At 36.6% G+C, this 22430-nt stretch overlaps 2 protein-coding genes across 3 annotated transcripts; one reads left to right on the top strand and one right to left on the bottom strand.

The window, feature by feature from the left end:
• Positions 1-2067: 2067 nt before the first annotated feature.
• LOC122076838 (NAC domain-containing protein 86-like) lies at positions 2068-7458 on the bottom strand. The gene is made up of 7 exons (XM_042642429.1): positions 7331-7458; positions 6898-7172; positions 5666-5943; positions 4566-4904; positions 4016-4426; positions 3127-3196; positions 2068-3028 (listed from the first exon to the last, which is right to left on the bottom strand). Exons 2-7 carry the CDS (start codon positions 7052-7054, stop codon positions 2289-2291), a joined length of 1995 nt encoding a protein of 664 aa, XP_042498363.1. The 5' UTR covers positions 7055-7172; positions 7331-7458; the 3' UTR covers positions 2068-2288.
• A 9264-nt stretch (positions 7459-16722) lies between these two features.
• Positions 16723-21541, top strand: LOC122082123 (pentatricopeptide repeat-containing protein At2g15820, chloroplastic-like). 2 transcript variants are annotated; one of them, XM_042649618.1, is made up of 3 exons: positions 16723-17493; positions 19398-20781; positions 20860-21541. In XM_042649618.1, exons 1-3 carry the CDS (start codon positions 16846-16848, stop codon positions 21294-21296), a joined length of 2469 nt encoding a protein of 822 aa, XP_042505552.1. In that variant the 5' UTR covers positions 16723-16845; the 3' UTR covers positions 21297-21541. The 2 variants fall into 2 exon arrangements, with proteins under 2 accessions (XP_042505552.1, XP_042505544.1); XM_042649610.1 differs by having other exon boundaries at positions 16724-17493; positions 19398-21541.
• The last annotated feature ends 889 nt before the right edge of the window (positions 21542-22430 follow it).

Here is a 22430-nt window from a genome sequence, read left to right on the forward strand (position 1 = left end):
GCAGCAGCAGGGAAGAAGAAAAGAAAAAGAAGAAGAAGAAGAAGAGAACTGCAGCAGCAGGAAGGAGGAGGAGTTGCCGGTTCGGTGGCTGCCGGTTAGTGGTTGCAGAAGCAGGGAAGAAAGAAAAGAAGAGGAAGAAGAAGAAGAAGAATAAGGAGTAGTTGCAGGTTTCGGTTGCAGAAGCAGGGAAGAAGAAGACAAAAAGAAAAAGAAGAAGAAGAAGAAGAAAAAGAAAGTGAAGAGGGGCGGCTGGAGAAGAAAGATGGAAGAGAGGAAGAAGAAGAAGGAATGGAATTAGGTTACAGCTGAGATCCTAATCTAAGGGTCTAGATTAAAAGAACAAAAACAATTTAAAAAAAAAACTAAACCAAATCAAATCTACTTAAGTAAGCATGTTAATAAAAAAAAAAAAAAAAACCAATTAAACCTAATTAATCTAAAAGAATCAATTAAACCTAAATACCTTTAATTGGACAGGAATAAATCAATTCACATCTAATAAACCGTATTGAAACAAACTGAAACTAATTAAACATAATTAATCTAAATAAATCAATTATTAATAACTTAGAACCTAATCTATTAATTAAACTAATTCTAAATCGCTATTGGGAAAAAAGAAGAAGAAAAAAATAAATACCTTAAACCCAGCTTTAATCAAGAAACAAGGGGAGATACCCCTTGTGCTTCAAGCCCCAAATCAAACCGAACCGGACTAGATCTCCCGGCTCAAGGAAGGATTAATGTATTAAACTTTTAAACTTGGAGAATATTTGATTTTAGAGGAAAGATTAATATATTAAACTTTTAAACTTGGAGAATATTTGATTTTAGAGGGAAGAAGTTAACCAAAACCTTATTGGGGCCATCCTCTCTCCCAAGTTCTCAATTTTTCTCCTCCCTTTTAGAAGAGACGAAGGGCTATTCTTATGGCCTTGGGACTTGAGACAATTCTCTCTTATTTCCAATGTGGGACTAAAAAGCTAGAGAGAATTGTCCAAAAATGCTTGCTTTGGGACAAAGGGGTTTGGGTGCCATGTGACACTCTTTGGTTGCTCGGAATGGAATCCGATACCGAACTTTGGAGTCAACTTTCAGGGGTCATATCTTTCAAACCGTTTTTCGGAATTCGATGTGTAATATGTCGTTAGAAAGCTCAATCCGAGCACTATCCAATGATGTGAGACACGATTGTGGTCTTGACCGGGAACCTTTACGAAAATATGCATAAAGTAGGGACCCATATCATATAATGAAATAGAGAATCGGGTATCGATTCGCATAGTTCTCGCATCAAAGTGTAATGTCCGACTTGAGGGGACAAACAACAATAATCCACAACATCAAATTCTAATTTTTGAAAACATTTTCTCTTGAAATTTTATAGGGGAAAAATGGTCATCTTAGACTCTAAGCTTGAAAATTCTCCAAGTCTAAAATGTCCAACATGTAATTCTTCATATTGTCATCATTGCCAGGGGGTGACAAAATTCGGTGTCTACACCATCAAAAGCAACAAAACTAACTATATAGACCAAGAATGTTTCTATGGAAAACAAGACATCAAGTTTTCCAGTCTATTGATCACAAATAGTACTAGGAGAACCTAATGCGATGACTCCATCTCGCCGTAAAAACATTATAGCCCTCTACAACACTGGATTTTTCAGGAACAATCGCACCATCCTTAGTGAGGCATGCAGAAGAGAAAGGCTGCCACTCATTAAATTGGTCGAAGGAAAATTCATCGTCTAGATCCACACTAGCTTCATTAGGCAAGGTTTCTAGGATCTCTTCTAAAGAGGTGATAGAGGAGCTGGAGGCTCCAAAGGAAGGGTTAGAGGTGAAATAATGTCATTTTCCCTCCGAATTCCTTATGAGTTGAATTGAAATTTTATTCCAATTTTTTTCATGTGGTGAGTTAAAATCTAGTAATCTTCTGTGCTTTATTCATAACACAGTCTAGATTAGATAATGATGTAGAGAAGGAAAACAATAGACATAACCATAGACATTGATAATAAAGGAGAATGCTTCACTTCCACAGAAAATCTCTGAGACTGTTACTGTTAGGAACCCCAAACATTTAAATCCATCTTTTGACTAGTTCAATAAATATTACAATCTTATGAGAAACTATAAAATTCTCCTGTTAAAAAGATAATTAATTCCAACAAACATTACCAGCTTGTTAGCATGTATAGACTCCCCATGTTAAAAAGCTAATTGTGGCCTTCCTCTATGGTACAATTTGGAGAGAAATAAATTACAGTTTAAGAGTCAAGACATCATATGATGTAACCCCAATTGGCATAAACAACCAAAACAATGGTGAGTAATAGCCATTTGTTATGTGCAAGCACACTAGAAATGCTTCCTACTTTAGAGTTAGCAAACCAAACATTGTTCTTCTTATCACTCCATTTAACTGTTCTTGTTCTTCTCTTCTTGTTGACTGGGGTAGAGCAGCTAGTTTCTCTTCTCTCCATCATGGCTTTTCCATCAGTAGAGAATTCATCTCTTATTACCATGTTCTCAGAATTCTCTCCAAGATAGACACATGATGTCAACAGAAGTGCAAGTATATTATGGATACCAGCATTTGTTGTATCATTTATTAGGGTCCATCCACTCCTTCTCTTCATTGAACTCCTGATCCCCCTAAACTTATCTCTTGCAAATGCCTTGAACTTACCAAAGAATGAGCCATTTTGAGGCCTTGATGATGTATCAACTTTCACCATGGGGTAGTTATATGTCATCAATGGATTCAAATGGACTTGAACAGTCTTCGAAGGCTCAATTTGGTGGAAGAATGTCTCCGCTACTTGACGACTCGAAATGAACATCCCATGGTTCACTTCAACTTTCTCATATACTTCAAAGTTTGGATCAGAGGAAAAATTGTTCAAGTCATCATCTTGAGAGAAGATCACATTTGGGTTGTTGCTGATAAACTGTAAATCACATTTGTCACTTTCATTGAAGTCATTGAAGTCCTTGAAGTCATCACTATCAACATTTTCCTCTGCAAAATAAAATTTCATCAATTTATGGAAATGAAGTGAAAATGGATAAAGAAGAGAATAAGAAGCCAAGGACTAAGAATGATGGTCAAGTACATACCCTTGATCATCAACTCCTGGAAATTTGAACAATTCTCTATGGCCACAGTCTTGTGTTCTTCCATCATTCTCTGTTTCAACACATGAATTCATTAGACTAAAAAATCTATAAATCTAATTACATGATTAGAAACTCAACACACTTGCATTCTATAATATTATTTAAATTATCCAATAACATTTCAATTTAAAATTTAATTTGGAAGAACCATAAATTTTCTGGATGCAAATGGGAATGTCGAGGGTTAAACTTTTTTTTTGGAGGGGGGTAAATAAATAATTTATTAAGAAATAAAAATGGAATTACAAGAAAAAAGGGGGGGTGGGCAAAACAAAGGCCACCCAAGAAGCCTACAATGTCAAGGATTATTGTTAGTACTTTTCTTTCTTTGTGCTGTAAATTAATAAGTCCGGAGGCAATTCTATTCAATTCAAAACCTTCCAGCATTTACATCTATTATTTCCCTTAGGATGGAAGCACAAATAGACTTTGAATGGATTACAGTCCAAGAACCAGATGAGCAGCATTCTTTAAGAACAAGTCATGCAAAATTATTGGTAACTCCACCTTTGGCTGGTTCTTGGAGTGGAAGACATGTATATCTCCTACCCATTTTCATTCGAAGAGGAATATTGTTCATTTTCTTGACATCCCTTCAACACTAACTAAAACTGCCTCGCCACGTATAGAAAAGAGTTAATCTTCTCTTCTTCTTCTTCATACTTTTTTTTTTTTTAATGAAATCATATGTTAAAAGAACAAAGAAAACAAAGCCAAAAGGCAGGAGAAAAGCCAAATTACCAAAAAGCTATGACGCGCCACAAAGCCTTAGGCAAGGCTAAGGAGAAGAAAATACAAGGACCAAAAGGAATTAAACATTGCATCTTACCTTCTCTAGCTCTTTGTTTGGCATCCCCACCCCACGCAAGTTCTCTACTACCCTCTCAGTCTTGAACTCTTCCTCCAAATCCCCAATGCTTATAGACCTTGAGTGATCATTAGCTTGAAAGTTTGGTGTTTCTTCCATTCTTTCTATTTCAGCTAGGGAAGAAAATTCATCTAAATTAGCATAGTTTCCTGGCCATGTGACTTGAAAGTTGGATTCATTCAGGAGTTCTTGAGAGGCACAAGCAACTGAAAGAATTTCCTGCAATATTTCGGATTCATTTGTGTTATTCCGAAAGGAACCCACTTGAGGCAGCTTTGAGTCATTGATTTCAACTTGAGGGAAATCCTCCACTGCCAATGGAGGCAATGAGAGGCGATGTTGCAACCTTGCACACTCTAGAGCAATGTCAACCTGAAAAACAAAGGACATGAAGTTCTGAATTTAGAACATTTGGTAAAATAGGGCACAAATGGGATGTTTCTATTAAGACCCTAAAACCCTAAACCCTAATAAAGATTGCAGATTCTACAATATTGTGATATAATTTTACCTTAGATGGAAGGCAGGGAATACTGCCATGGGTCTGGAAGGCTGGGTTTGGGAAGCCAAATGCATCTTCTGCTAAGAATTGCATCCATTTCCCATCTGTTGGATCATTATTCCCTAGTGATGAAGATCCTTGAATGGTGTCTGGTGAGCATGTATCTGATGGAAAAGGATAACAAGAGCTGTCTATATCATCACCTCTTCTCTCAGGAGACAGCTCTAGGGTAGATGATTGATCATTAGGCATCATTTGGTAACGGTTAACATATTGGATACCATAATGTTCTACTATCTTAGGGCCAGGAGCCGTCTTCTTAAATATACGACATAGTGCATACGCATCCTGAAAGATCACAAATAACACATTCTTTTGGTTATGGAAACAAAATTTTCCAATCTTGGTGAAGTATGTTCAACAAAAAAAGGATTAGAACTGGAGGAATCTACATGAGAATACATTCCAAGGAAAGCATAAGAAATAAATAATGTTAAACATCCTTCTGTGTTAGCTCAATGCATTCATTCATTATACACATGACAATAGTTTGTGAGTCCTTGTTCATGGCATATATGAAAAGAGTCAAGACCTAGCATTCCAGGTCAAGGGATCTGCATTAGGAGTCTAGAATTTGGATCATTTCGCCATGTGATGACCTCTCCACATGGGATTTCACATTCCATGGGGTATCAGAATCTTAGTCAATGGTGTATTATCTGCTCTGACTCGTGGTCTGGATATCTTTTGGCAGTTGGATCCCTTGAGGAGAAGATAACTCCTCTCCCCACGTGAGGAGTTGATCCGTACTCCTACATTAGTAAATCTTTTGGGTTAGATTTCAACTTTGTTGAGGTTCTGTATTGGTTTCCCCCATTATATTAGGTATTATGAATCAGACTAGGATCTGAATCCTTTGATAGGGGAAAAATTTTCAAGTTATAGCAATAACACAAACTAACACTATTCAATTGCTTCATAATAGAGCCATTTCCATCTAATTCCTCTAAAATTAATTGCTAACAAATGTAATAGACTGAAACAACCACAATAAAAAAGAATTAGGGTTAATAATAATGTAAGGGAGAAAATGAAGAGAAAGCTTGAACCTGCAAGCCTGTGGCATTTTCGCATTCTCTCTCATCAAGCCTATATTCATGCATGATCCAATCAGTTCGAGCACCATGAGGTGCCCTTCCTCGGTAGTAAACTAGGGTTTTCTTCATGCCAACTGCACGCATCTGTGAGTTCACCTTCCGGTCTTTCCCTGTTGCTTTCCAATAACCGGATTGAGTTGCTCGGTTAGTCCTAGACCCATTTGGGTACTTCCGATCTCGAGGGCTAAAGAAATACCATTCGAGATCTTTGCTTGGTAAGAATGATTTCTCTGCAACATAATCAAACTCAGTTTCTAAACTTGCAATAAAGTAGATGATTAAAATTGTGATAATTGCAGCCAATGTTGCTGATGGTAATGCTAATGCTAATGCTAATGCTAATGGTGGGGTGGTGATGCAGTGTGTAATTAAAATGAAAACAATAAGGAATTTAAACTACTTTTCTTTATTTTCCTCAATAATTAATTCAAAATAGTATGAAAATTTTATGAAAAGAACCAACAGGTTGCTTGGAACTCATATCTCTTGGAGACCATGCAATCCTTTTATCCCTTTGCCTTTTTGACTTGCTAAGATCTTTCTTGTTGCATCTCTAATTTTCCAATGGACCCACCTAATTTTATATGCTTTTATTAAAGAAAAAGGTACAAGGATTATGATCAATCTTTCAAGTAAATTTCCTTTCCAATACTTACTTATGGAACACATTAAACATAAGCCAAGTTTTCTAATCAAATAAATTATGATCTAATCTATATTTTTTTCTCAAAACAGAATAATATTTTGAACTTTCTTTAATGAAAGTTAGGAGGCATTTGTGTGCTTCTTTTTCATTTTTCTTTTTTATTATTATTTTTTTTTTTCTTATAAATTTTCCACCATAAGGTTTAGACTATATAATCTTTAGCTAAAAAAACCCATTTAAATTACCTCCTAAAAAAAGGAAAATATATTTAATGCAATATCGAGTTTTTTTTTTTTCCCCCTTATGTATTATCTGATCCATTTATTAAAGACTTGCGTAGAATCCATCACCTTAAAGCCTGAAGTACACCAATTTAAGTACAAACTACTAAGTCTGTCTTAAGTGTGATGAAATTAATACTGTTTTATTAAAGATTAAATGTATAACCTAAAAGCACAAACCCAAACAAAATGAAATAGCTATGAAGATACAGCTATGGTGATTGATGAAGATGAAGATGATATATATATATATATACCTGGTAAATCCCAAGGTTCACACTTATAGAGATCGACTTCAGGAATGATCTCAAGCTCAATCTTACGGCCATTAATCTTTCTTTTGAGATAGTAAGCGACGAGTTCTTCGTCGGTCGGGTGGAATCGGAAACCAGGAGGAAGAGTTACTGGTGCCATTTGTTTTGGATCTTCTTCTGATCTTTCAAACTTGAAAAGGAAAATGGTAGACCAGCCTCGAATCCTAAAAACAAGGAGACCAGCCTTACTGTACACTCTTTAGATTATCGTACAAAACCTGAAACAACAACCCATCATCAAATCAAACCCAATTAGAAAAACATAAGACAGAGAGAAACCATGAACACCCGTGAATTCTAGAGAGAGAGAGAGACAGAGAGAGTAAATTAACCCAGATAACCCATGAAAACCCATGAGGGGGAGAGAGAGAGAGACCTTGGCAGAAGGAGGTCCAAGTGATGATAGAATGATTGGAGAAGGAGAGGGAATTGGATTGGGAGACTGGTTGAGGTTTTAATAAGAAGACAAAAAAGGAGAAAAAGCAAGGTAGGCTTGCCACCCCCCGCCCCTCCTCCCTTTCCTTTATCTCTTTTTCTTCATTTCTATTTCCATATTTTGATGCTCGTTATCGTTCCCTTTAAGCTCTCTCTCTCTCTCTCTCTCTCTCTCTCTCTCGTCATTTGTTATCTTAGGAACTCGAAGGTCCACGTGTCAATATGTAATTCGATATATGGCCAACCTTTTGTGACAAAGACTAGTCAATATCTGATGTGGCAAAATGCTTTTGGCCAACAAAGAATTTCGGCGGCGTTATGAGAAGAGAATGTCCTTTTCATACGCTGATACTTCCCTTCATTCAATACATCGCCGATTTATTGGTTTCCCTTTTCATTTAGTGGGTGTTGGTGATGTTTCTTTTTCTATTAAGTAGGTTTTTTTAGTTAATAACCCACTTTCGAGAAGGGGAGAAAATTTTACTAACCAACCAATGATTAGGATCAGAGTTGGAAATTTGATTCAAGACTAAAACAAATGCTATGTATTTGTTTGCTGCATATGGTTCATTGATTGGAAAATCAGGGTTTTTCATTCGATTCGTCAATTCGAAAACCTAATGAGTCAATCGGGTTAAGGTGAATCATATTTTTTCTTAATTTTAATATATGTTTAATAATCATGAATGATTTTTATTTATAAAAAAGTAAAAATATTCATCTGAATGTGAAAAAACACATAATTATAGAGAAAAAACATACACATAATCAAAGTATTATTGAAGGAAAATTTGGTTACAATAATCAGTTGTAACCACCTTGATTACAGAAAAGATTATCCCATCAATGTAATCATGAAAGAAAAGGCATTTGAGAATGTTGTGGTAAATTTACCTTTGATGATGCGCATCTATACTTGAAAGCTTCCTTTATGTTGCTTTATTATAAGTTTGTTGAATTATCTAATTCAAAAACTTAAACTATTAGGTGATCGCTTATGAGTTGCAGCACACGTGGCACATGTAGTTTCCTCACAATTAGGTCATACATGTGAATGTATCATCAAAGTTTTATTAGTGGTGGCCCTAATTACATGTTGAATATTTAACCCAAATGCTCAATCTATTAGTTGAGGCCCAACCCCATATACAAAGTCATCCAAAGTCTCAAATTTTTAGGTGTCTTTGGTATAGTTTCTCAAAATCTATTTCTAACCAGAAACCATTTTAAAATCCTTTTTTTTTTTTTTTTCTGGAAAAGAGCAAGAGTGAGCCTTCATCAATGTGGGAAGGATTATTCTTCCCACAGTTAAAAATAAATTGCACACCAAAAGGAAAAGTTTCTAGAATGAAAAACATGGAGGTTAGCCCTAGAGCCCAAGATAGAATTTGTATGCCAGGTAGTTGACTGACTTCAAAAGTAAATCAGAAAGACTTAATATACCTTCAAGTTGTGAATAGCAGAGAATTGGGGTGGGGTGGGGTGGGGTGGGGTGGGGTGGGGTGGGGGAATGAAAGAAGGTATTTAAGAGTCAAAGTGTTGTAATTGGACACCTCGGGTGTAGCTTCATTGGTCCAAAGGTGTTGTGAGTTAACAAACATTTCTAGTTTGAGTCTCTCCGTGACTGATCTATTACACGGGTTAAGTGTAGTTACGTTTAATTGGGATTTACCCTTGGACATAACCAATAAAAGCTGGCATGTTCAAGGGGTTCCTCATCAGCAGTGGGGAAAAAAGATGTAATGATCTCTGATTTACCAAAGTTAAGTAGGAAAAGAAAAAGGTCAAGGAAATAGTTTTACCAACTAAAAGAGTGGTGATGGTAAAGTCTCACCAACATTGATGGCACCATTACATAAATGGAGAAGATCATTATTTAGAGTAATAAAAAGAAGAATAACAAATGTATATAAAGGGGGATTAGGCTCCAAAGGATCAGATTTGAGTCAGATTGCATCTTATACAATTGGAACCTGTTGGCAATTCAGCCGTTCTGATTCAATATTCCAATAACCCAACAAATCACCCACAGAGTGATTCAAATCCAAATATAATCAAGATGCAAATAGACAATTTGAATCTAAATCGATCTAATTATGTAATACATAGTTTAGAAAAAATGATTGACACAATGTGAGTAGTAGACACCCTCTCATAATCTTTGACACACTCTCTCCTTTCTAATCTAGTCTCCTATATACAAATCGTGATGCATTTCCTCCCATGCGCCAATTGACTTGCAATGGAAGATACCAAAACATGTTTTATAATTGAATTAGGTTTTAAAGTTCGATGATCAACTAATCTAGACCGTGCACCTTTATGACTCTATCCAATGGCCGGATCGAGTTACCATTTCATTATTCCACATGCAACAGTAAATTCGTGTGGTTATGATAAATTTTATTTTCTACTAAAACAATTGGTAGTAGAGCCACACTTTCAACACAAACAAGAAGATGGTGTTAGTGGTTAATGGTGTATTTCTAATTAGCATACAACTTTAGCATGTGAATCAATAGTGTTATTACTAATCATATATTTAATTAAGGAACTAAATGTATCTCCATCAGTCAACAACTTTTGGCCAAGTGGTTAGGTTCTTATTAATTTGTAATTGGAGCCCACCTCACATCATAAGCTCACCAAATCAAAGCTCCATCAGGATACAGCTTTATATATCATAATCTAGCAAAATTGCTAGTTACACTGGAAAAAGGGACAGGAATTGGTGGATAAAGCTTTTTAGGAACATTTACCTATGGTGCATAGCTTTTTGTCCTTCCCTTAATTAAGCTAATGAGACAAAATATATATTTTTTCTTAAAAGAAGAGACAATCTGTGATCCCACATGAAAGGACTATTTTACTGACATAACAGTAGTTCCCACCTTGGAGATATCAATGCTTTGGGATCACATGAATGCCACCCAATCCAGTCCATTATAATGAATTTGGGCTCAAAACCCTAGATGGACCAAAATAATTCTGACCAGTTATTTTATGTTTCTTAACTGTCATATTATTGATATAGTTTGGTGTAAGCCTTTGTGTTCATCAAGGAAGCTAAAAGCTTCTTCCTTGACAGCTTATATTGCATGTGCCTCTTGTGTCCATGAAACATAAAATATGGATTTTTTTTTCCGGTTAAAAAAATATGGATCTATTTAGATTTGAGTTAATAATCCACTAGACTTTCATAGTCATCCATCATCATGGTTTTCACACACCAGTCTGAAACAAATCCGGTCGGACCATTTGGCTCTTTGGTGGTCTAAATCAATTTGGTTTATTTGATTATGTGAAGCATTCATGTATGGAGGTAGTTTTCCTTCACCCATGATCAAGGCATAATCCCTTATACGAGGCCCGAGAGGTTTAAATTGTAAGCAAAGAGTATCAGGGAATTATAGGAGTATTATCGATTTCATACACTAGGGGCAGAACATTTATGACCCTAGATGGATATACTTTTTTTTCATTTATGGTGGGAGAAAACTTTCTCATTCATATCTAGTTTTAAAGTAAGCATTTATAATTCATAACCAGAAGAAGACAGTTCAAATACAAACTCACAATCCAATCTTTTCCCATTAGCCATTCGAGCTAATCGGTCAGCTAGAAAAGTTCTACCTCTAGCTACTTTTTTAATCCCAACTATCAAATCCATACAATGATAAATTGTTCACTACTGAAAAACAATTCATAAACACTAGAGTACGATATTTAAGTAGTAGTAGCGTAAAGGTCGTAAGTTTGGGGGCGGCCATAACATAAGGCTATTATTTTCACATAGAGAGAGAGAGAGAGAGAGAGAGAGATCTGTTGCGTGAGCAACCCGACTGTGCATTACATGTGCTCTACAGGCCGCACTCAATCTTTCTTACCAACGAGCCCATTTTTCTTGATTTGGAAAGCAGTCGCTGTGTTTAGTTCGAAAGGCATGGTTTTCTACTGTCGAGCTCCCCCCCTCACTAGTCCAATAGTGAGCAGTTCTTTAGGGCAGGAAGCAGGCCAAGCCCTACGAGTGGGCATCACCCACAATATAAGCAACATTGTTCACCACCACCCAAGAAAAAAAGATTCGAGTTCCATTGAAGGTCAAGGTCGGTCTCAAAATAACTAGCCCCTTATTCAGAATCTAGGGAAACTAGAAGAAGCCCTAGGCTGCGTTAAAATTACCTTGGTTTCAAAATTGGGGCCTAGGGTGGTGGGTTGACCACTTGGGTTATTTCTGTCAAGAGTAAGGCAGGTTATCCAATGGAATTGAGTTTGTGCGATTGATTGACAATCCAATTGGTTTGACCATGCAGTTCACTCCATACCTAAAAATTACCCTAGACCATGTATTTGTACGTAGAGAATTCTTACTCCCTTTTTTATCTAATGGATGCATCTTGTTGTCACCAAGTTGGTGAACTAAGTTGTAACCTTACTTGTTTTTACATGTCATCTTATTCCGAAAAGTTATTTAATGCTAAGGGTAATTCTATCATTTCACATATAAACTGCACTAAATATTGTGTTAAATGAATTTCAATTTTTTTGAAAAAATTTTTTTACCTTTATATTAAATAACTTTTAGAAATAGAACGAGAAGATAAAAAAAAAGTAGAGATACAATCTTGTTGTAAGCAACCTTGGTTAACCAAGTTACAACAAGATTTCCCCTTATTTATTATCCAACCCACTTGATTTTTTAAGTCTATGGCTTGGTCTCCTAAACCGGCTGGTCTAAATCCGGCTCAGATTTATAATGGGCTTTTCTTAAACCAGCCCACCTCACCGCCCTGTAAGATGGGGTGCAGTTGTCAATTAGCTAAGATGAGGGAAGCCGATTAATTGGCAATTGTCTCCGGAAGGGGCAATGTATGAGAAAACTCGGCGATGAATTAAACGGCTACGGACCTGAGCGTCCCATGATGGGACCAGCTTTTGACACTTGGCATAATGCCACGTGGAAGGAGGGGGGATCACTTGTAGTGGTCCCTAAATCCTTTCCGAAGGGTTGCAAAATTGTTCTCTGCCCCCACCACTACTTTTCCTTTTTGATCAATCCATCTCTGGGTACCTTTCCCCTTTAATGAGTTATGCTTCCCAACCAATCAGAAAAAAATAGATTAATTCCATATATTTAGTAATAAAAATAAAAAATAATCCCTAAAATATTAATTCTTTTATGTGGATTAATTTTGGGCCATTGGATGGGCTTTTGGATCCATTATAAGCTAAGCTAATAATTTTCAACCGTTGGATTAACATCAAAGAGTATCGATGCCAATATAAGGTCAGTGATGGGCGTTATTTGATTCCAATCTCACGTTTGAAGAAAGCCCATCAAATGGTTGCGGTCGTCATCGAATCAGAATCCAAATGTTTATATGAATTTTAATCATTGGCTTCTTTAGGGCTTGGTTTGAAGAGGATTAACCAATTCTTATGTGAGTGCTTATAAAAATGGTGGCTTTGGCTCAAAGAGACAATAAAGCACTATGAAACTTTCCACCCAAAAGCACTATGGAATTCGTAATAAAAAATTGAAAGGAAAATGATTTTTGTCCGGGACCATACTAGCGCTCCCTTGTGTGTGTCTATTTCTTAAAATGATTCTTTTTTGGAGACAATCATTTGATGTTTCTTTCCGACATAAACTACGCTCCTCGACACAAAACATTCTTTAGTCTTAAATGAAAACTTAAAGTGGTGAAGGAAGTATTTAGGGTTTTTTATTATTATTATTATTATCAATTAATTAATTAAGTAAGTGGATCATGGGCCGAAAGGAACATCCCAAAACCTAGCTTTTGGGGCTATAACCATGGTGTGTACATGCAAAGAACAGCTTCAAAACTTGGTATCTAATGGTCATGGCATGAACCAAAAAACAAGAAAAGAGAAAATAATACATATTAAAAGGAAACTAGCAAGGTCCCTACTCCTCAGTGCTGACTCTAACCAATAAGCACAGACCCTAATAAGTTTATTACTTAAATTTTAAGAACATAAAAACACAAAGTTTGTGTATGAAATCCCAACTCATCAACTCTTGGAAAAAATTATCACTCGAAAACTTTATGGAAGTGATGAATTAAACAAGTCATCTTAATAGTTGTACACTTTCAGTCCAATCAATAGTTGCCATATCTGTGAATTTTGGAAAATTAGGGGTAAGATATCGTTGCTTGATCGTGTGGTTCATGCACCAATGCAGGAGCCAATGAGAGCATTCGTAAGGCCGTCAATATGAATAGGACTTTTTTATTTATTTATTTATATTTTTTTTATAGAAATAGGACTTTTCATTTCATAGGAGATGTGTAGTAATTTTGTGTTTCCTTGTGTCTAGACACCAAATTCCATGTGATTAAGCAGCTTTCCTTTTCTCTTAATTTTTTTTAAAGAGATTGGAACCATTGAAGAAACGAACGTTAAGTCCTATGTTTGAGACAATCCAATAAGTTTGAAAATTTGACAATCTATAAAATTTTGCCTCTATCCAATGGTTAGAACAATAAATCCTCTATGTATAACTGACAAAGCTAGCCTGTATCACCAATATCATTTGTTGGTATCAGTGCTAGTGCCAGACAACTTTTTTTTGTTTAAGTTTTTTAGGTAGAAAAAACTGAAAATAACTAACTTAAAAATAGAAAACAATGGTCAAATTTATAAGTATAAGGGAAAAGGTTGTGCAGGCCGTCAGGGTGCCCAACCTATGTCACCCTCTCTTTTTTTTATTTTTGAAAAAACTCTCTTGCCCTCTCGTGTCCAATTCCATAATTAATGCATATTGCTAATTTATCAAAACCTGATGGCATGCCAACCCTCTCCCATTACATAATTAGAATTAGAAGTTATCAAACCAATAAAACACATCTTTCCTCTTACGTACAACTTGAGTAGCATCTCTAGAACCTCATACAATAGTGGAAAGACAGAAAATTATTCCTTATAGCCTAAAGAGTCTCAAATGATATTTCTAATGTCCCAATCAATGTCAATAGCACTCCTTGCAGATTGGGCATCAATCATCGAGCAAATCATGGTCCTCTCTCTCTCTCAGCTTTATGCTTTGCTTAATGTAGATGGATGAAGATAGCTAGAATTCAAACAAGATTGACAGCTTATTGGATTTCCATCCCTTTGTTTGAATGTTATTTTTCAAGTCACATCTTCACTTGCGATTGCTAAAGATGTTGTTGCGTTTGGATATTTAAAGCTTTGGCTTTATAAATCACAAATCTTATCCACCAAAGTATAGTGAGAGAGTTGTTTGGATTCTTATTTATTTATTTAATTTTTTTGGTGAGAGCTTAGGTGGTTATTGGGTTCTGGGCTTCATTAGTACAGGTGATTCATTGGGCCTATTGTGATTAAGTTCATTGGAGAGGGATAAGCCTAGCCCAATCTATTGTGTGAGTAAGTTAAGACTATGAGGCTATTATAAATAATATATATGGTCCCTATAGTTACTACTATGTGAAAATACAATTCCACTCACAGAGTTGTGGTAACTGATAATTAAGGACCAAGTGAGAGACCGTAGAAGACCTAGAGGAAGTAGAGCATTGGTAGGACCTGATTCATGTTCTAAGTACTTAGTGGTAGTTAAGAGAGCTTCACTCAGGCACAATAGGTATTCTTCTCTCTCCCATTTATTACCCTATTAATGGTTTCTCAGTTAAAGAAACCCTATTTATGATCAATTTCTATCAGAGTGTTCTAAACACTGAAAGGAGACGATCCTATAGTGTTTTTCTCCAATAAGGGTATTGATATTGACTTACATTTCTGTATTTGTTTAAGATTAAAAGGAATCAGAGAAGAATGGCAATTATGTTATAATGTACAATGGGTATTCTTCTCTCTCCAATGGACTGACTTCCATTGAGCAACAAAGTCTGGGAGCCCCTAATGCTATAATGTACATCAACATAATAGATAAACACTGATGTATCTCAATTATGTTACGCATCCTGCTTGAAAAAAATTCTATTTCTTTGAAAGATCTATACATTTCATTATGGGCACAACTGGTTATGCCATGTTGAAAGATGATGCTGTAGTTTATTGAATATCTAAGAGAATGATTTGGACTGGTTACTAGTCAATTTTTTACTTTAATTCAATTATTTGATTCCCTCTCACTTATGTCCATGCACCCTCTTAATGTATGTATAAACCTTCACGTTTATAATCCTCAATCTATTCTATCTCACAGTCGGCCAGAACGTCTTTATGCACAAGGGCGAAAACCTTTGAATCACCTATAGAAGTTCTAGTTAAGTTTTTATTCTTTAATCCCATTTAACGTGATAACACCACGTCAAATGGGGGTTAGAAGTTTAGAGTGGTAATAAGCTCGTATGTCTCATAATTTTTTAGTTTGTTCCTAGGCTGCTAAATAAATGACTTCGTGGATACTCTAGCAAGGAGAGCCTTGTTTTTGACGTGTTAGATTGTTTGACCCATTTTCGATCCATGCATTCACGGGGGAGAGGGGGGAGGGGGGTGAAGATACAAGCAGCAACAGTAATCATCCATCAGGACTTCCTCTTATGGATCATGAGGCATAAATCCCTTGAGGTGCCTTCTCCATAATACTCAATCGAAGCAGCCATTTTTCGACAAATGGCTCATGAGCACTATATATATATATATATATTGGTATTTTTATTGTATTTTCAACTGTCAATTTGCTATCAAGTTTATAAATTGTTAGAGTTTTAGTTTGTCATGCCACAAATTTCCTACAAGATAAGGCCAGTAAGCTACCTTAACAGTGCACATAATTTTGCCACATGGTATGCTGATGTGGTTGATTCAACCATTTGGATGAAAAAGACAATAAATGAACTTAAAAAAAAAAAGGTATATTCGGTGCACAAAGTTCCTACATATGCGAGGTCGAGGGTAAGAACCATGCAGCCTTACCCCAAAAATATCGAGAGGTTGTTTCAACCATTTAACTACCAAGTTACTTTCATGTGGTTGATATAATTTTAAAGTGATTTATCAAAAAGCATGATTTCAAGTATTGGTATCAGATTGATTGTATTAGTATAAACCATGACCAATATGGAATTAAAACAACAACCCTAAAAAAAAAAGAAAAAAAAAAACCTAGGTAACGATCTGATCGATAAGTATTTGTATCAACCAAAGCAATATAAATATCGATATCGATACCCAAGTCTATGTGAGAAAGCCTTGAGAACATGGCTCGTAACAGTGATTAATTTATGTCTTTTTTTTTTTTTTTTTGAATTTTTTTGAATTTTTTGAATGCCTGACATTTCTTTATTGATACCAAACATTGCGTTAAAAAAAAAAAAGGCACTCACTCGCAATTTGCCGCAACCTTGGAGTCTTGGAGATAGGCATAGCAATTAGCAAGAGCAAAGAAAGCAGTGAAGTGGGCAAAAAGCTTCAGCAAACCCAAAGAGGAAACGAGATATGCTTCTACATAGCGGAGCTCAAGACTTATCATCTTCTACTTTTACCATTGCCACCACCTCCACCTCCACCTTCTTCTTAAACCCTAACCAAAACCCCACCACTACTCTCCGTCCTTCCATGCGCACAGCCGTCTCCTCTTCCATTAGGGCTTTTCGCTCTATCGCCTTCTCCCCCTCTTTCCGAAACCTCTTCTACGATTACTCTCCCAAAATTATTTCACCCTTCAACGGAAACCGCAACCGCAACCGCCGATTATCTGTCTTTCAACCCTCTCCAGCTGCTTCCGCTTCTGCTTCGACTGCATTGTCGCAGCAGTTACTGAGTGAAGATGAGAGGGTCGGAGTGGAAGAGATTTGGGATTTGGGTACTGAGAGTGAAAGAGAGGTGTTTGATTTCGATGCTGTGTCGATGGACAATGATTTGAAGCATCTGAAGTTGCCTTCTTTGGAAGTGAAGGAGCTGGAAGAGCTTCCGGAGCAGTGGAGGAGATCGAGGTTGGCGTGGTTGTGTAAGGAATTGCCGTCGCATAAGCCAGGGACTTTGATTCGAATACTTAATGGGCAGCGGAAGTGGATGACTCAGGAAGATGCTACTTATGTTGCTGTTCATTGTATGAGGATTCGTGAGAATGAGGCCAGCTTCAGGGTAAGTGGGTGTGTGCTTTACTTGAAAAAATTTGCCTTTGAGGAGCTTTTTTTTCTGGCACAACTGAAGGGTTATCCTCCGGAAGTACCTCCTTAAAGATTAAATTTTGGAAATCATTGGAACTGGAAATTTGTTCTCTGATAATCTAACCTTACCTTTAATTTGATAATGCATCTTTCCAGTTGCTTTACCAGGATAAGAATTGGAAGTTGTAATTAGTGTTTGGTGCTGCAACTATGTTATAGATGCCAGCTTTTTACTTGTCCCCATGTTCTAGGAGAGAATTTTTCAGCTTTTGGCACATTCTATCTCGTTCTCATGTACTACGAGATAGGATTTATCTATAGAGAGAAGAGATTTTAATTTTATATATATATATATATATAGATATATATATTTTTTAAAGTCTTATAGGAGCATGCATTGGGTGAGCTGATTACTGACTCATTAGCTGGGTGAGCACCCTGTTTAGGATCATCTGGGAAGTTTACTACCCAAAAACAACACTGGCTACATGACCCAGGTTACCTTGCAAATTACCATTGCAATATTTTAAGTTGCAGGATTTCTTCACAGAATATACTAGAATGGGGCCTGAATGTTAAAAAGTAAAGAAAAATATTTAAACAAACGTAATGTGGTGGAAATGAGGATGTTGCAATGGATGAGTGGTAAAACTAGAAAAGATAAAATAAAGAACAAACAAATTAAAGCAAATCTGGGTGTTGCCCATATTGATGATAAGTTGCGAGAAACTTGTTTGAGGTGGCATGGATATGTGCAACAGAGGTTTTGAATGCTCCACTACAGAGAAAAGAGAAGCGATTCATTGCAAATCGAAGGAGGTAAAAGAGCCAAAGGTAGGCATAAATTAACCATAAAAGAAATGGTGAGGAAGGACATGTATAGGTTAGGATTGGAATTAGATTGGAATCTTGTATGCCTTTGATTGAGTTGACTTCTTCACAACTGTCCTGGCTTCTCCTTTAGAATTTTTCCAGCAGCAATTTGAATCTCCAGGAATCCCTGTTACCTGAAGTTGATACAGTTGCTACATCTGTCATATAGATGTAGGCTGATAAAAGACTCGTGCTATTCATAAAGGATACCCTTGATAAAGTTATCATTCATCATTTTTGTTCTCACGAAAAAAAAATTCTTGACACAACGTACAAAATATAACCGCAAGCTCTAGATATCAGTCAACCTAATATATGCTACTAATAATGCAGAAGAGAATGGGACTTCCATTTTTGCAAGTCCTTAGCCTACTCAAGAGAATTATCTTAAGAGATTGCAGGTAGTGTTTATTCTAGATTAGTTCCAAGTTCCAACTCCAACTAATAACTTCTAAAAAAAATTCCTAAACTTGAACTTAAGATATACTAGAACGCTTACAAAATTTTAAAACCAGACAGTGTAGAACAAACTCTCCTAGTCGTCATCTATCATGTAGGTACGATGGATGGCACTTGATGATGAATCAAGTCCAAATTACATGTAGTACACCTATCACAGATAGCTGGTGAGTAAATCACAGAATATTCAATAGTTGCTATATATTGCTTGCTCCCCCCCCCCCCAAAAAAAAAAAAAACACACACACACACAACACATAGGGTCCCTTCTGGGCCATGGCTGAAATGTTATAACGGTGTCCTGTTCTTTAGTGCTTCTGAGTGAACACAAATCCATATGTAAGCATGATAAGCATGCTGTGCATTATGACAAGTAACCGTAAATGAAGGAGGACGAAATTTTCAGAAGATATAGATGCACTGCCTAAACAGTAGTTTTGCTAATTTAACTTGCTTATCTTTCCTTTTAATAGGATTGGGCTCTACCTTGTAGAAGACAGTTTTATTGTTACCTTTCCTCTTAACAAATGGCGTGTTTAATTTCAGGTGTACAAATGGATGATCCAACAGCATCGGTTTCGATTTGATTTTACACTAGCTAGTAGACTAGCAGATTTTATGGGAAAAGAGAGAAAATTTTCTAAGTGTCGGGAGATATTTGATGACATAATCAATCAGGGTAATGTGCCTAGTGAATCTACATTCCATATTTTGACTGTTGCATATCTCAGTGCACCTGTTCAAGGTTGTCTGGAGGAAGCATGCGGCATTTACAACCGCATGATTCAGTTTGGAGGCTACCAACCCCGCCTCAGTTTACACAATTCTCTTTTTAAAGCTCTCATTAGTAAACCTGGAGGTGAATCAAAATGTTATTTAAAGCAGGCAGAGTTCATATTTCATAACTTGGTATCATCTGGACTAGAGATACACAAGGAGATTTATGCTGGCCTGATATGGCTTCACAGTTATCAGGATACTATAGATAGAGAAAGGATAACAGAACTGAGGAAGGAGATGCAAGAGGCAGGAATCAAAGAGGGAATAGAGGTTCTTCTGTCCCAACTGAGAGCTTGCTCCAAAGAAGGGGACATGGAGGAAGCAGAAAGAACTTGGCTTAAGCTCCTGAAGTCTGAATGTAGTCTCCCTTCTCAAGCTTTTGTTTATCGAATGGAAGTCTATTCAAAAGTTGGAGAACCCATGAAATCGTTGGAGATATTTAGAGGAATGCAGGAGCATTTGGGGTCTACCAGTGTTGTGGCATATCATAAGATCATAGAGGTGATGTGTAAAGCGCATGAAATGGAAGATGCAGAAACCCTAATGGATGAGTTCCAAAACAGTGGTCTAAAGCCCCTTATGCCATCTTTTATTGCTCTAATGGGTATGTATTTTGATTTGAGCTTGCACAACAAATTGGAGTCAACTTTCACCCAGTGCGTTGAGAATTACAATCCCAATCGAACTATTTACAATATATACTTGGATTCATTGGTAAAAATTGCTAATATTGACAAGGCGGAGGAGATCTTCAACCAAATGCTCAGTGATGGGATGATTGGTGTGAACACTAGGTCATGCAATGCCATCTTAGGGTTGTATCTCTCTTCTGGAGAGCATGTGAAGGCAGAAAAAATTTATGACTTCATGTGCCAGAAGAAATATGACATTGAATCTCCACTAATGGATAAAATTGATTATATTCTGAGCTTAAAGAGAAAGGTGGTTAAGAAGAAGCCCACAAGTCTAAAACTCAGCAAAGAACAAAGGGAGATCTTGGTTGGCTTGCTCCTGGGTGGTTTGCAGATAGAATCGGATGAAGAAAGGAGGAATCATGCACTCCATTTTGATTTCAGTGAAAACTCTGATGTGCATTGTGTTCTAAAAAGACATTTATTCGATCTGTACCATGAGTGGTTACGTTTCTGTGGTAGGTCAAATGATGAGAGTGATGACATACCAAATCAATTCTCCACAATTCCACATTCTTATTTTGGCTTTTATGCAGATCAGTTCTGGCTCAAAGGCCGGCCGGTAATTCCAAAGCTTATTCATCGTTGGCTTTCACCCAGTGTTCTAGCATACTGGTATATGTATGGAGGCCTCAGATCATCCTCAGGGGATATTGTGCTGAAACTAAAGGGTGGTAGTCAGGAAGGTGTTGAAAGAATTGTCAAGACATTAAAAGCAAAATCATTGGACTGCAGGGTTAAGAGGAAGGGGAAAGTGTTTTGGATTGGTTTCCTAGGAAGTAATTCTGTCTGGTTCTGGAAACTTACAGAACCTTACATTCTGGATGGCTTAAAAGATCTTCTAAAACCAGATGGTCACTTTTTGGAAGGTGAAATGGCTGAAGACCAAAGCATCAGCTTTGATACAGAGTCTGATTCAGATGAAGGAGCTTCTGACTACGACAGTAAGAATGATCTTCAGGACAGCCATTAGTACGTGTAGATACTAAATGTACACTATGTTAATATTATCCTAGTTTCTGAATCTTGAAACAGCAATTGCATATCTGAGTTCCACAGCAGGCTGACCAAGTAATAGTGGTAGCTTTTGGGAGACATCAAAAGTTGCTTCTCCAGGGCATAGAGGTTAAGTTTCTCTATGGTTAAATTAATGAATGATTTTTCGATGAATTGATAAATTAGTCCAATTATAAAATGTATTATAGTGTTAATTCTTCATGCCCTTTAGATTGTCAAATCACACAACCTGTTTTCCTTGTTTATTGGTTACCATTGTAATTGTCATTGCTATTTTATATAATATGAAAATTAAATTGGATGTTACTGCATTCGAATTCAGGAACCTGAATCATTGGCAGGAAGAGATTGCATGTTCTGGTAACTCTGTTAGGTCCTGGAGATAGAGAGATGTCCCAAATTCAGAAAATATTTTCCTTTGTTGTATGTAGATTTCTGCCTTTGTATCTTGCCATGAAAGCATGAAGTAAATCAATCCCCAGTCAGAGGAACTGGGTGTGGAGAGTATTTTGGTTCACAGATTGCATTATATATAATTCATCCATTGATGGTGTTTGATGACTACTGTTAGGTGGAGATTGGAAAAAATCTGAACAGGCAGGGACTGTAGGAATAAAATCAGCAACAGATATGCAAGTTATCCAAAACTGGGTGGATGACTGTGTCTAGTCAAGTGAGATAACCCCCAAAACACCTCAATGATCCAATTGTTGGAACAAAAGCAAAGACCAATATTCAGATGCTAACCAAAAACAGGGGTGCTGCAAGAAATAAGATAAGAAACTTCTCAAAACAGGGGTGCCGAATGTGATAGTATATCAGCAAATCAGGAGTGCAGTAGGTATTTAATCTCCACCAATATTACTCATAACAGATTAGTAAATCAAAAGTAATATATTCAGAAGGAAGATTACCCAGAAAGGAACCCCTGTGCCACTACCAATTCTACACACATCAAACTCATATAGGTTTCTCCAACTGACACACTTAACCCCACTCCTTACACTGCACACCAAAGAGATACTAAACACCAGCAAATAAAGTTTCGTTTAGCGTAATCAAATGTGCTAAGCATCACCATGTATATGAC

The sequence above is a fragment of the Macadamia integrifolia genome, chromosome 1 (assembly GCF_013358625.1).
Source record: "Macadamia integrifolia cultivar HAES 741 chromosome 1, SCU_Mint_v3, whole genome shotgun sequence".
In the NCBI taxonomy this organism is placed as follows: Eukaryota; Viridiplantae; Streptophyta; class Magnoliopsida; order Proteales; family Proteaceae; genus Macadamia; species Macadamia integrifolia.

Coding starts and splice junctions, on each gene's coding strand:
- LOC122082123 (XM_042649610.1), top strand. CDS start 16,846: ATGCTTCTACATAGCGGAGCTCAAGACTTATCATCTTCTACTTTTACC. Junction 17,494..19,397: donor AGAATGAGGCCAGCTTCAGG/GTAAGTGGGTGT, acceptor GTTTAATTTCAG/GTGTACAAATGGATGATCCA.
- LOC122076838 (XM_042642429.1), bottom strand. CDS start 7,054: ATGGCACCAGTAACTCTTCCTCCTGGTTTCCGATTCCACCCGACCGAC. Junction 5,944..6,897: donor TGAACCTTGGGATTTACCAG/GTATATATATAT, acceptor ATTATGTTGCAG/AGAAATCATTCTTACCAAGC. Junction 4,427..4,565: donor TTCCCTGCCTTCCATCTAAG/GTAAAATTATAT, acceptor TTTGTTTTTCAG/GTTGACATTGCTCTAGAGTG.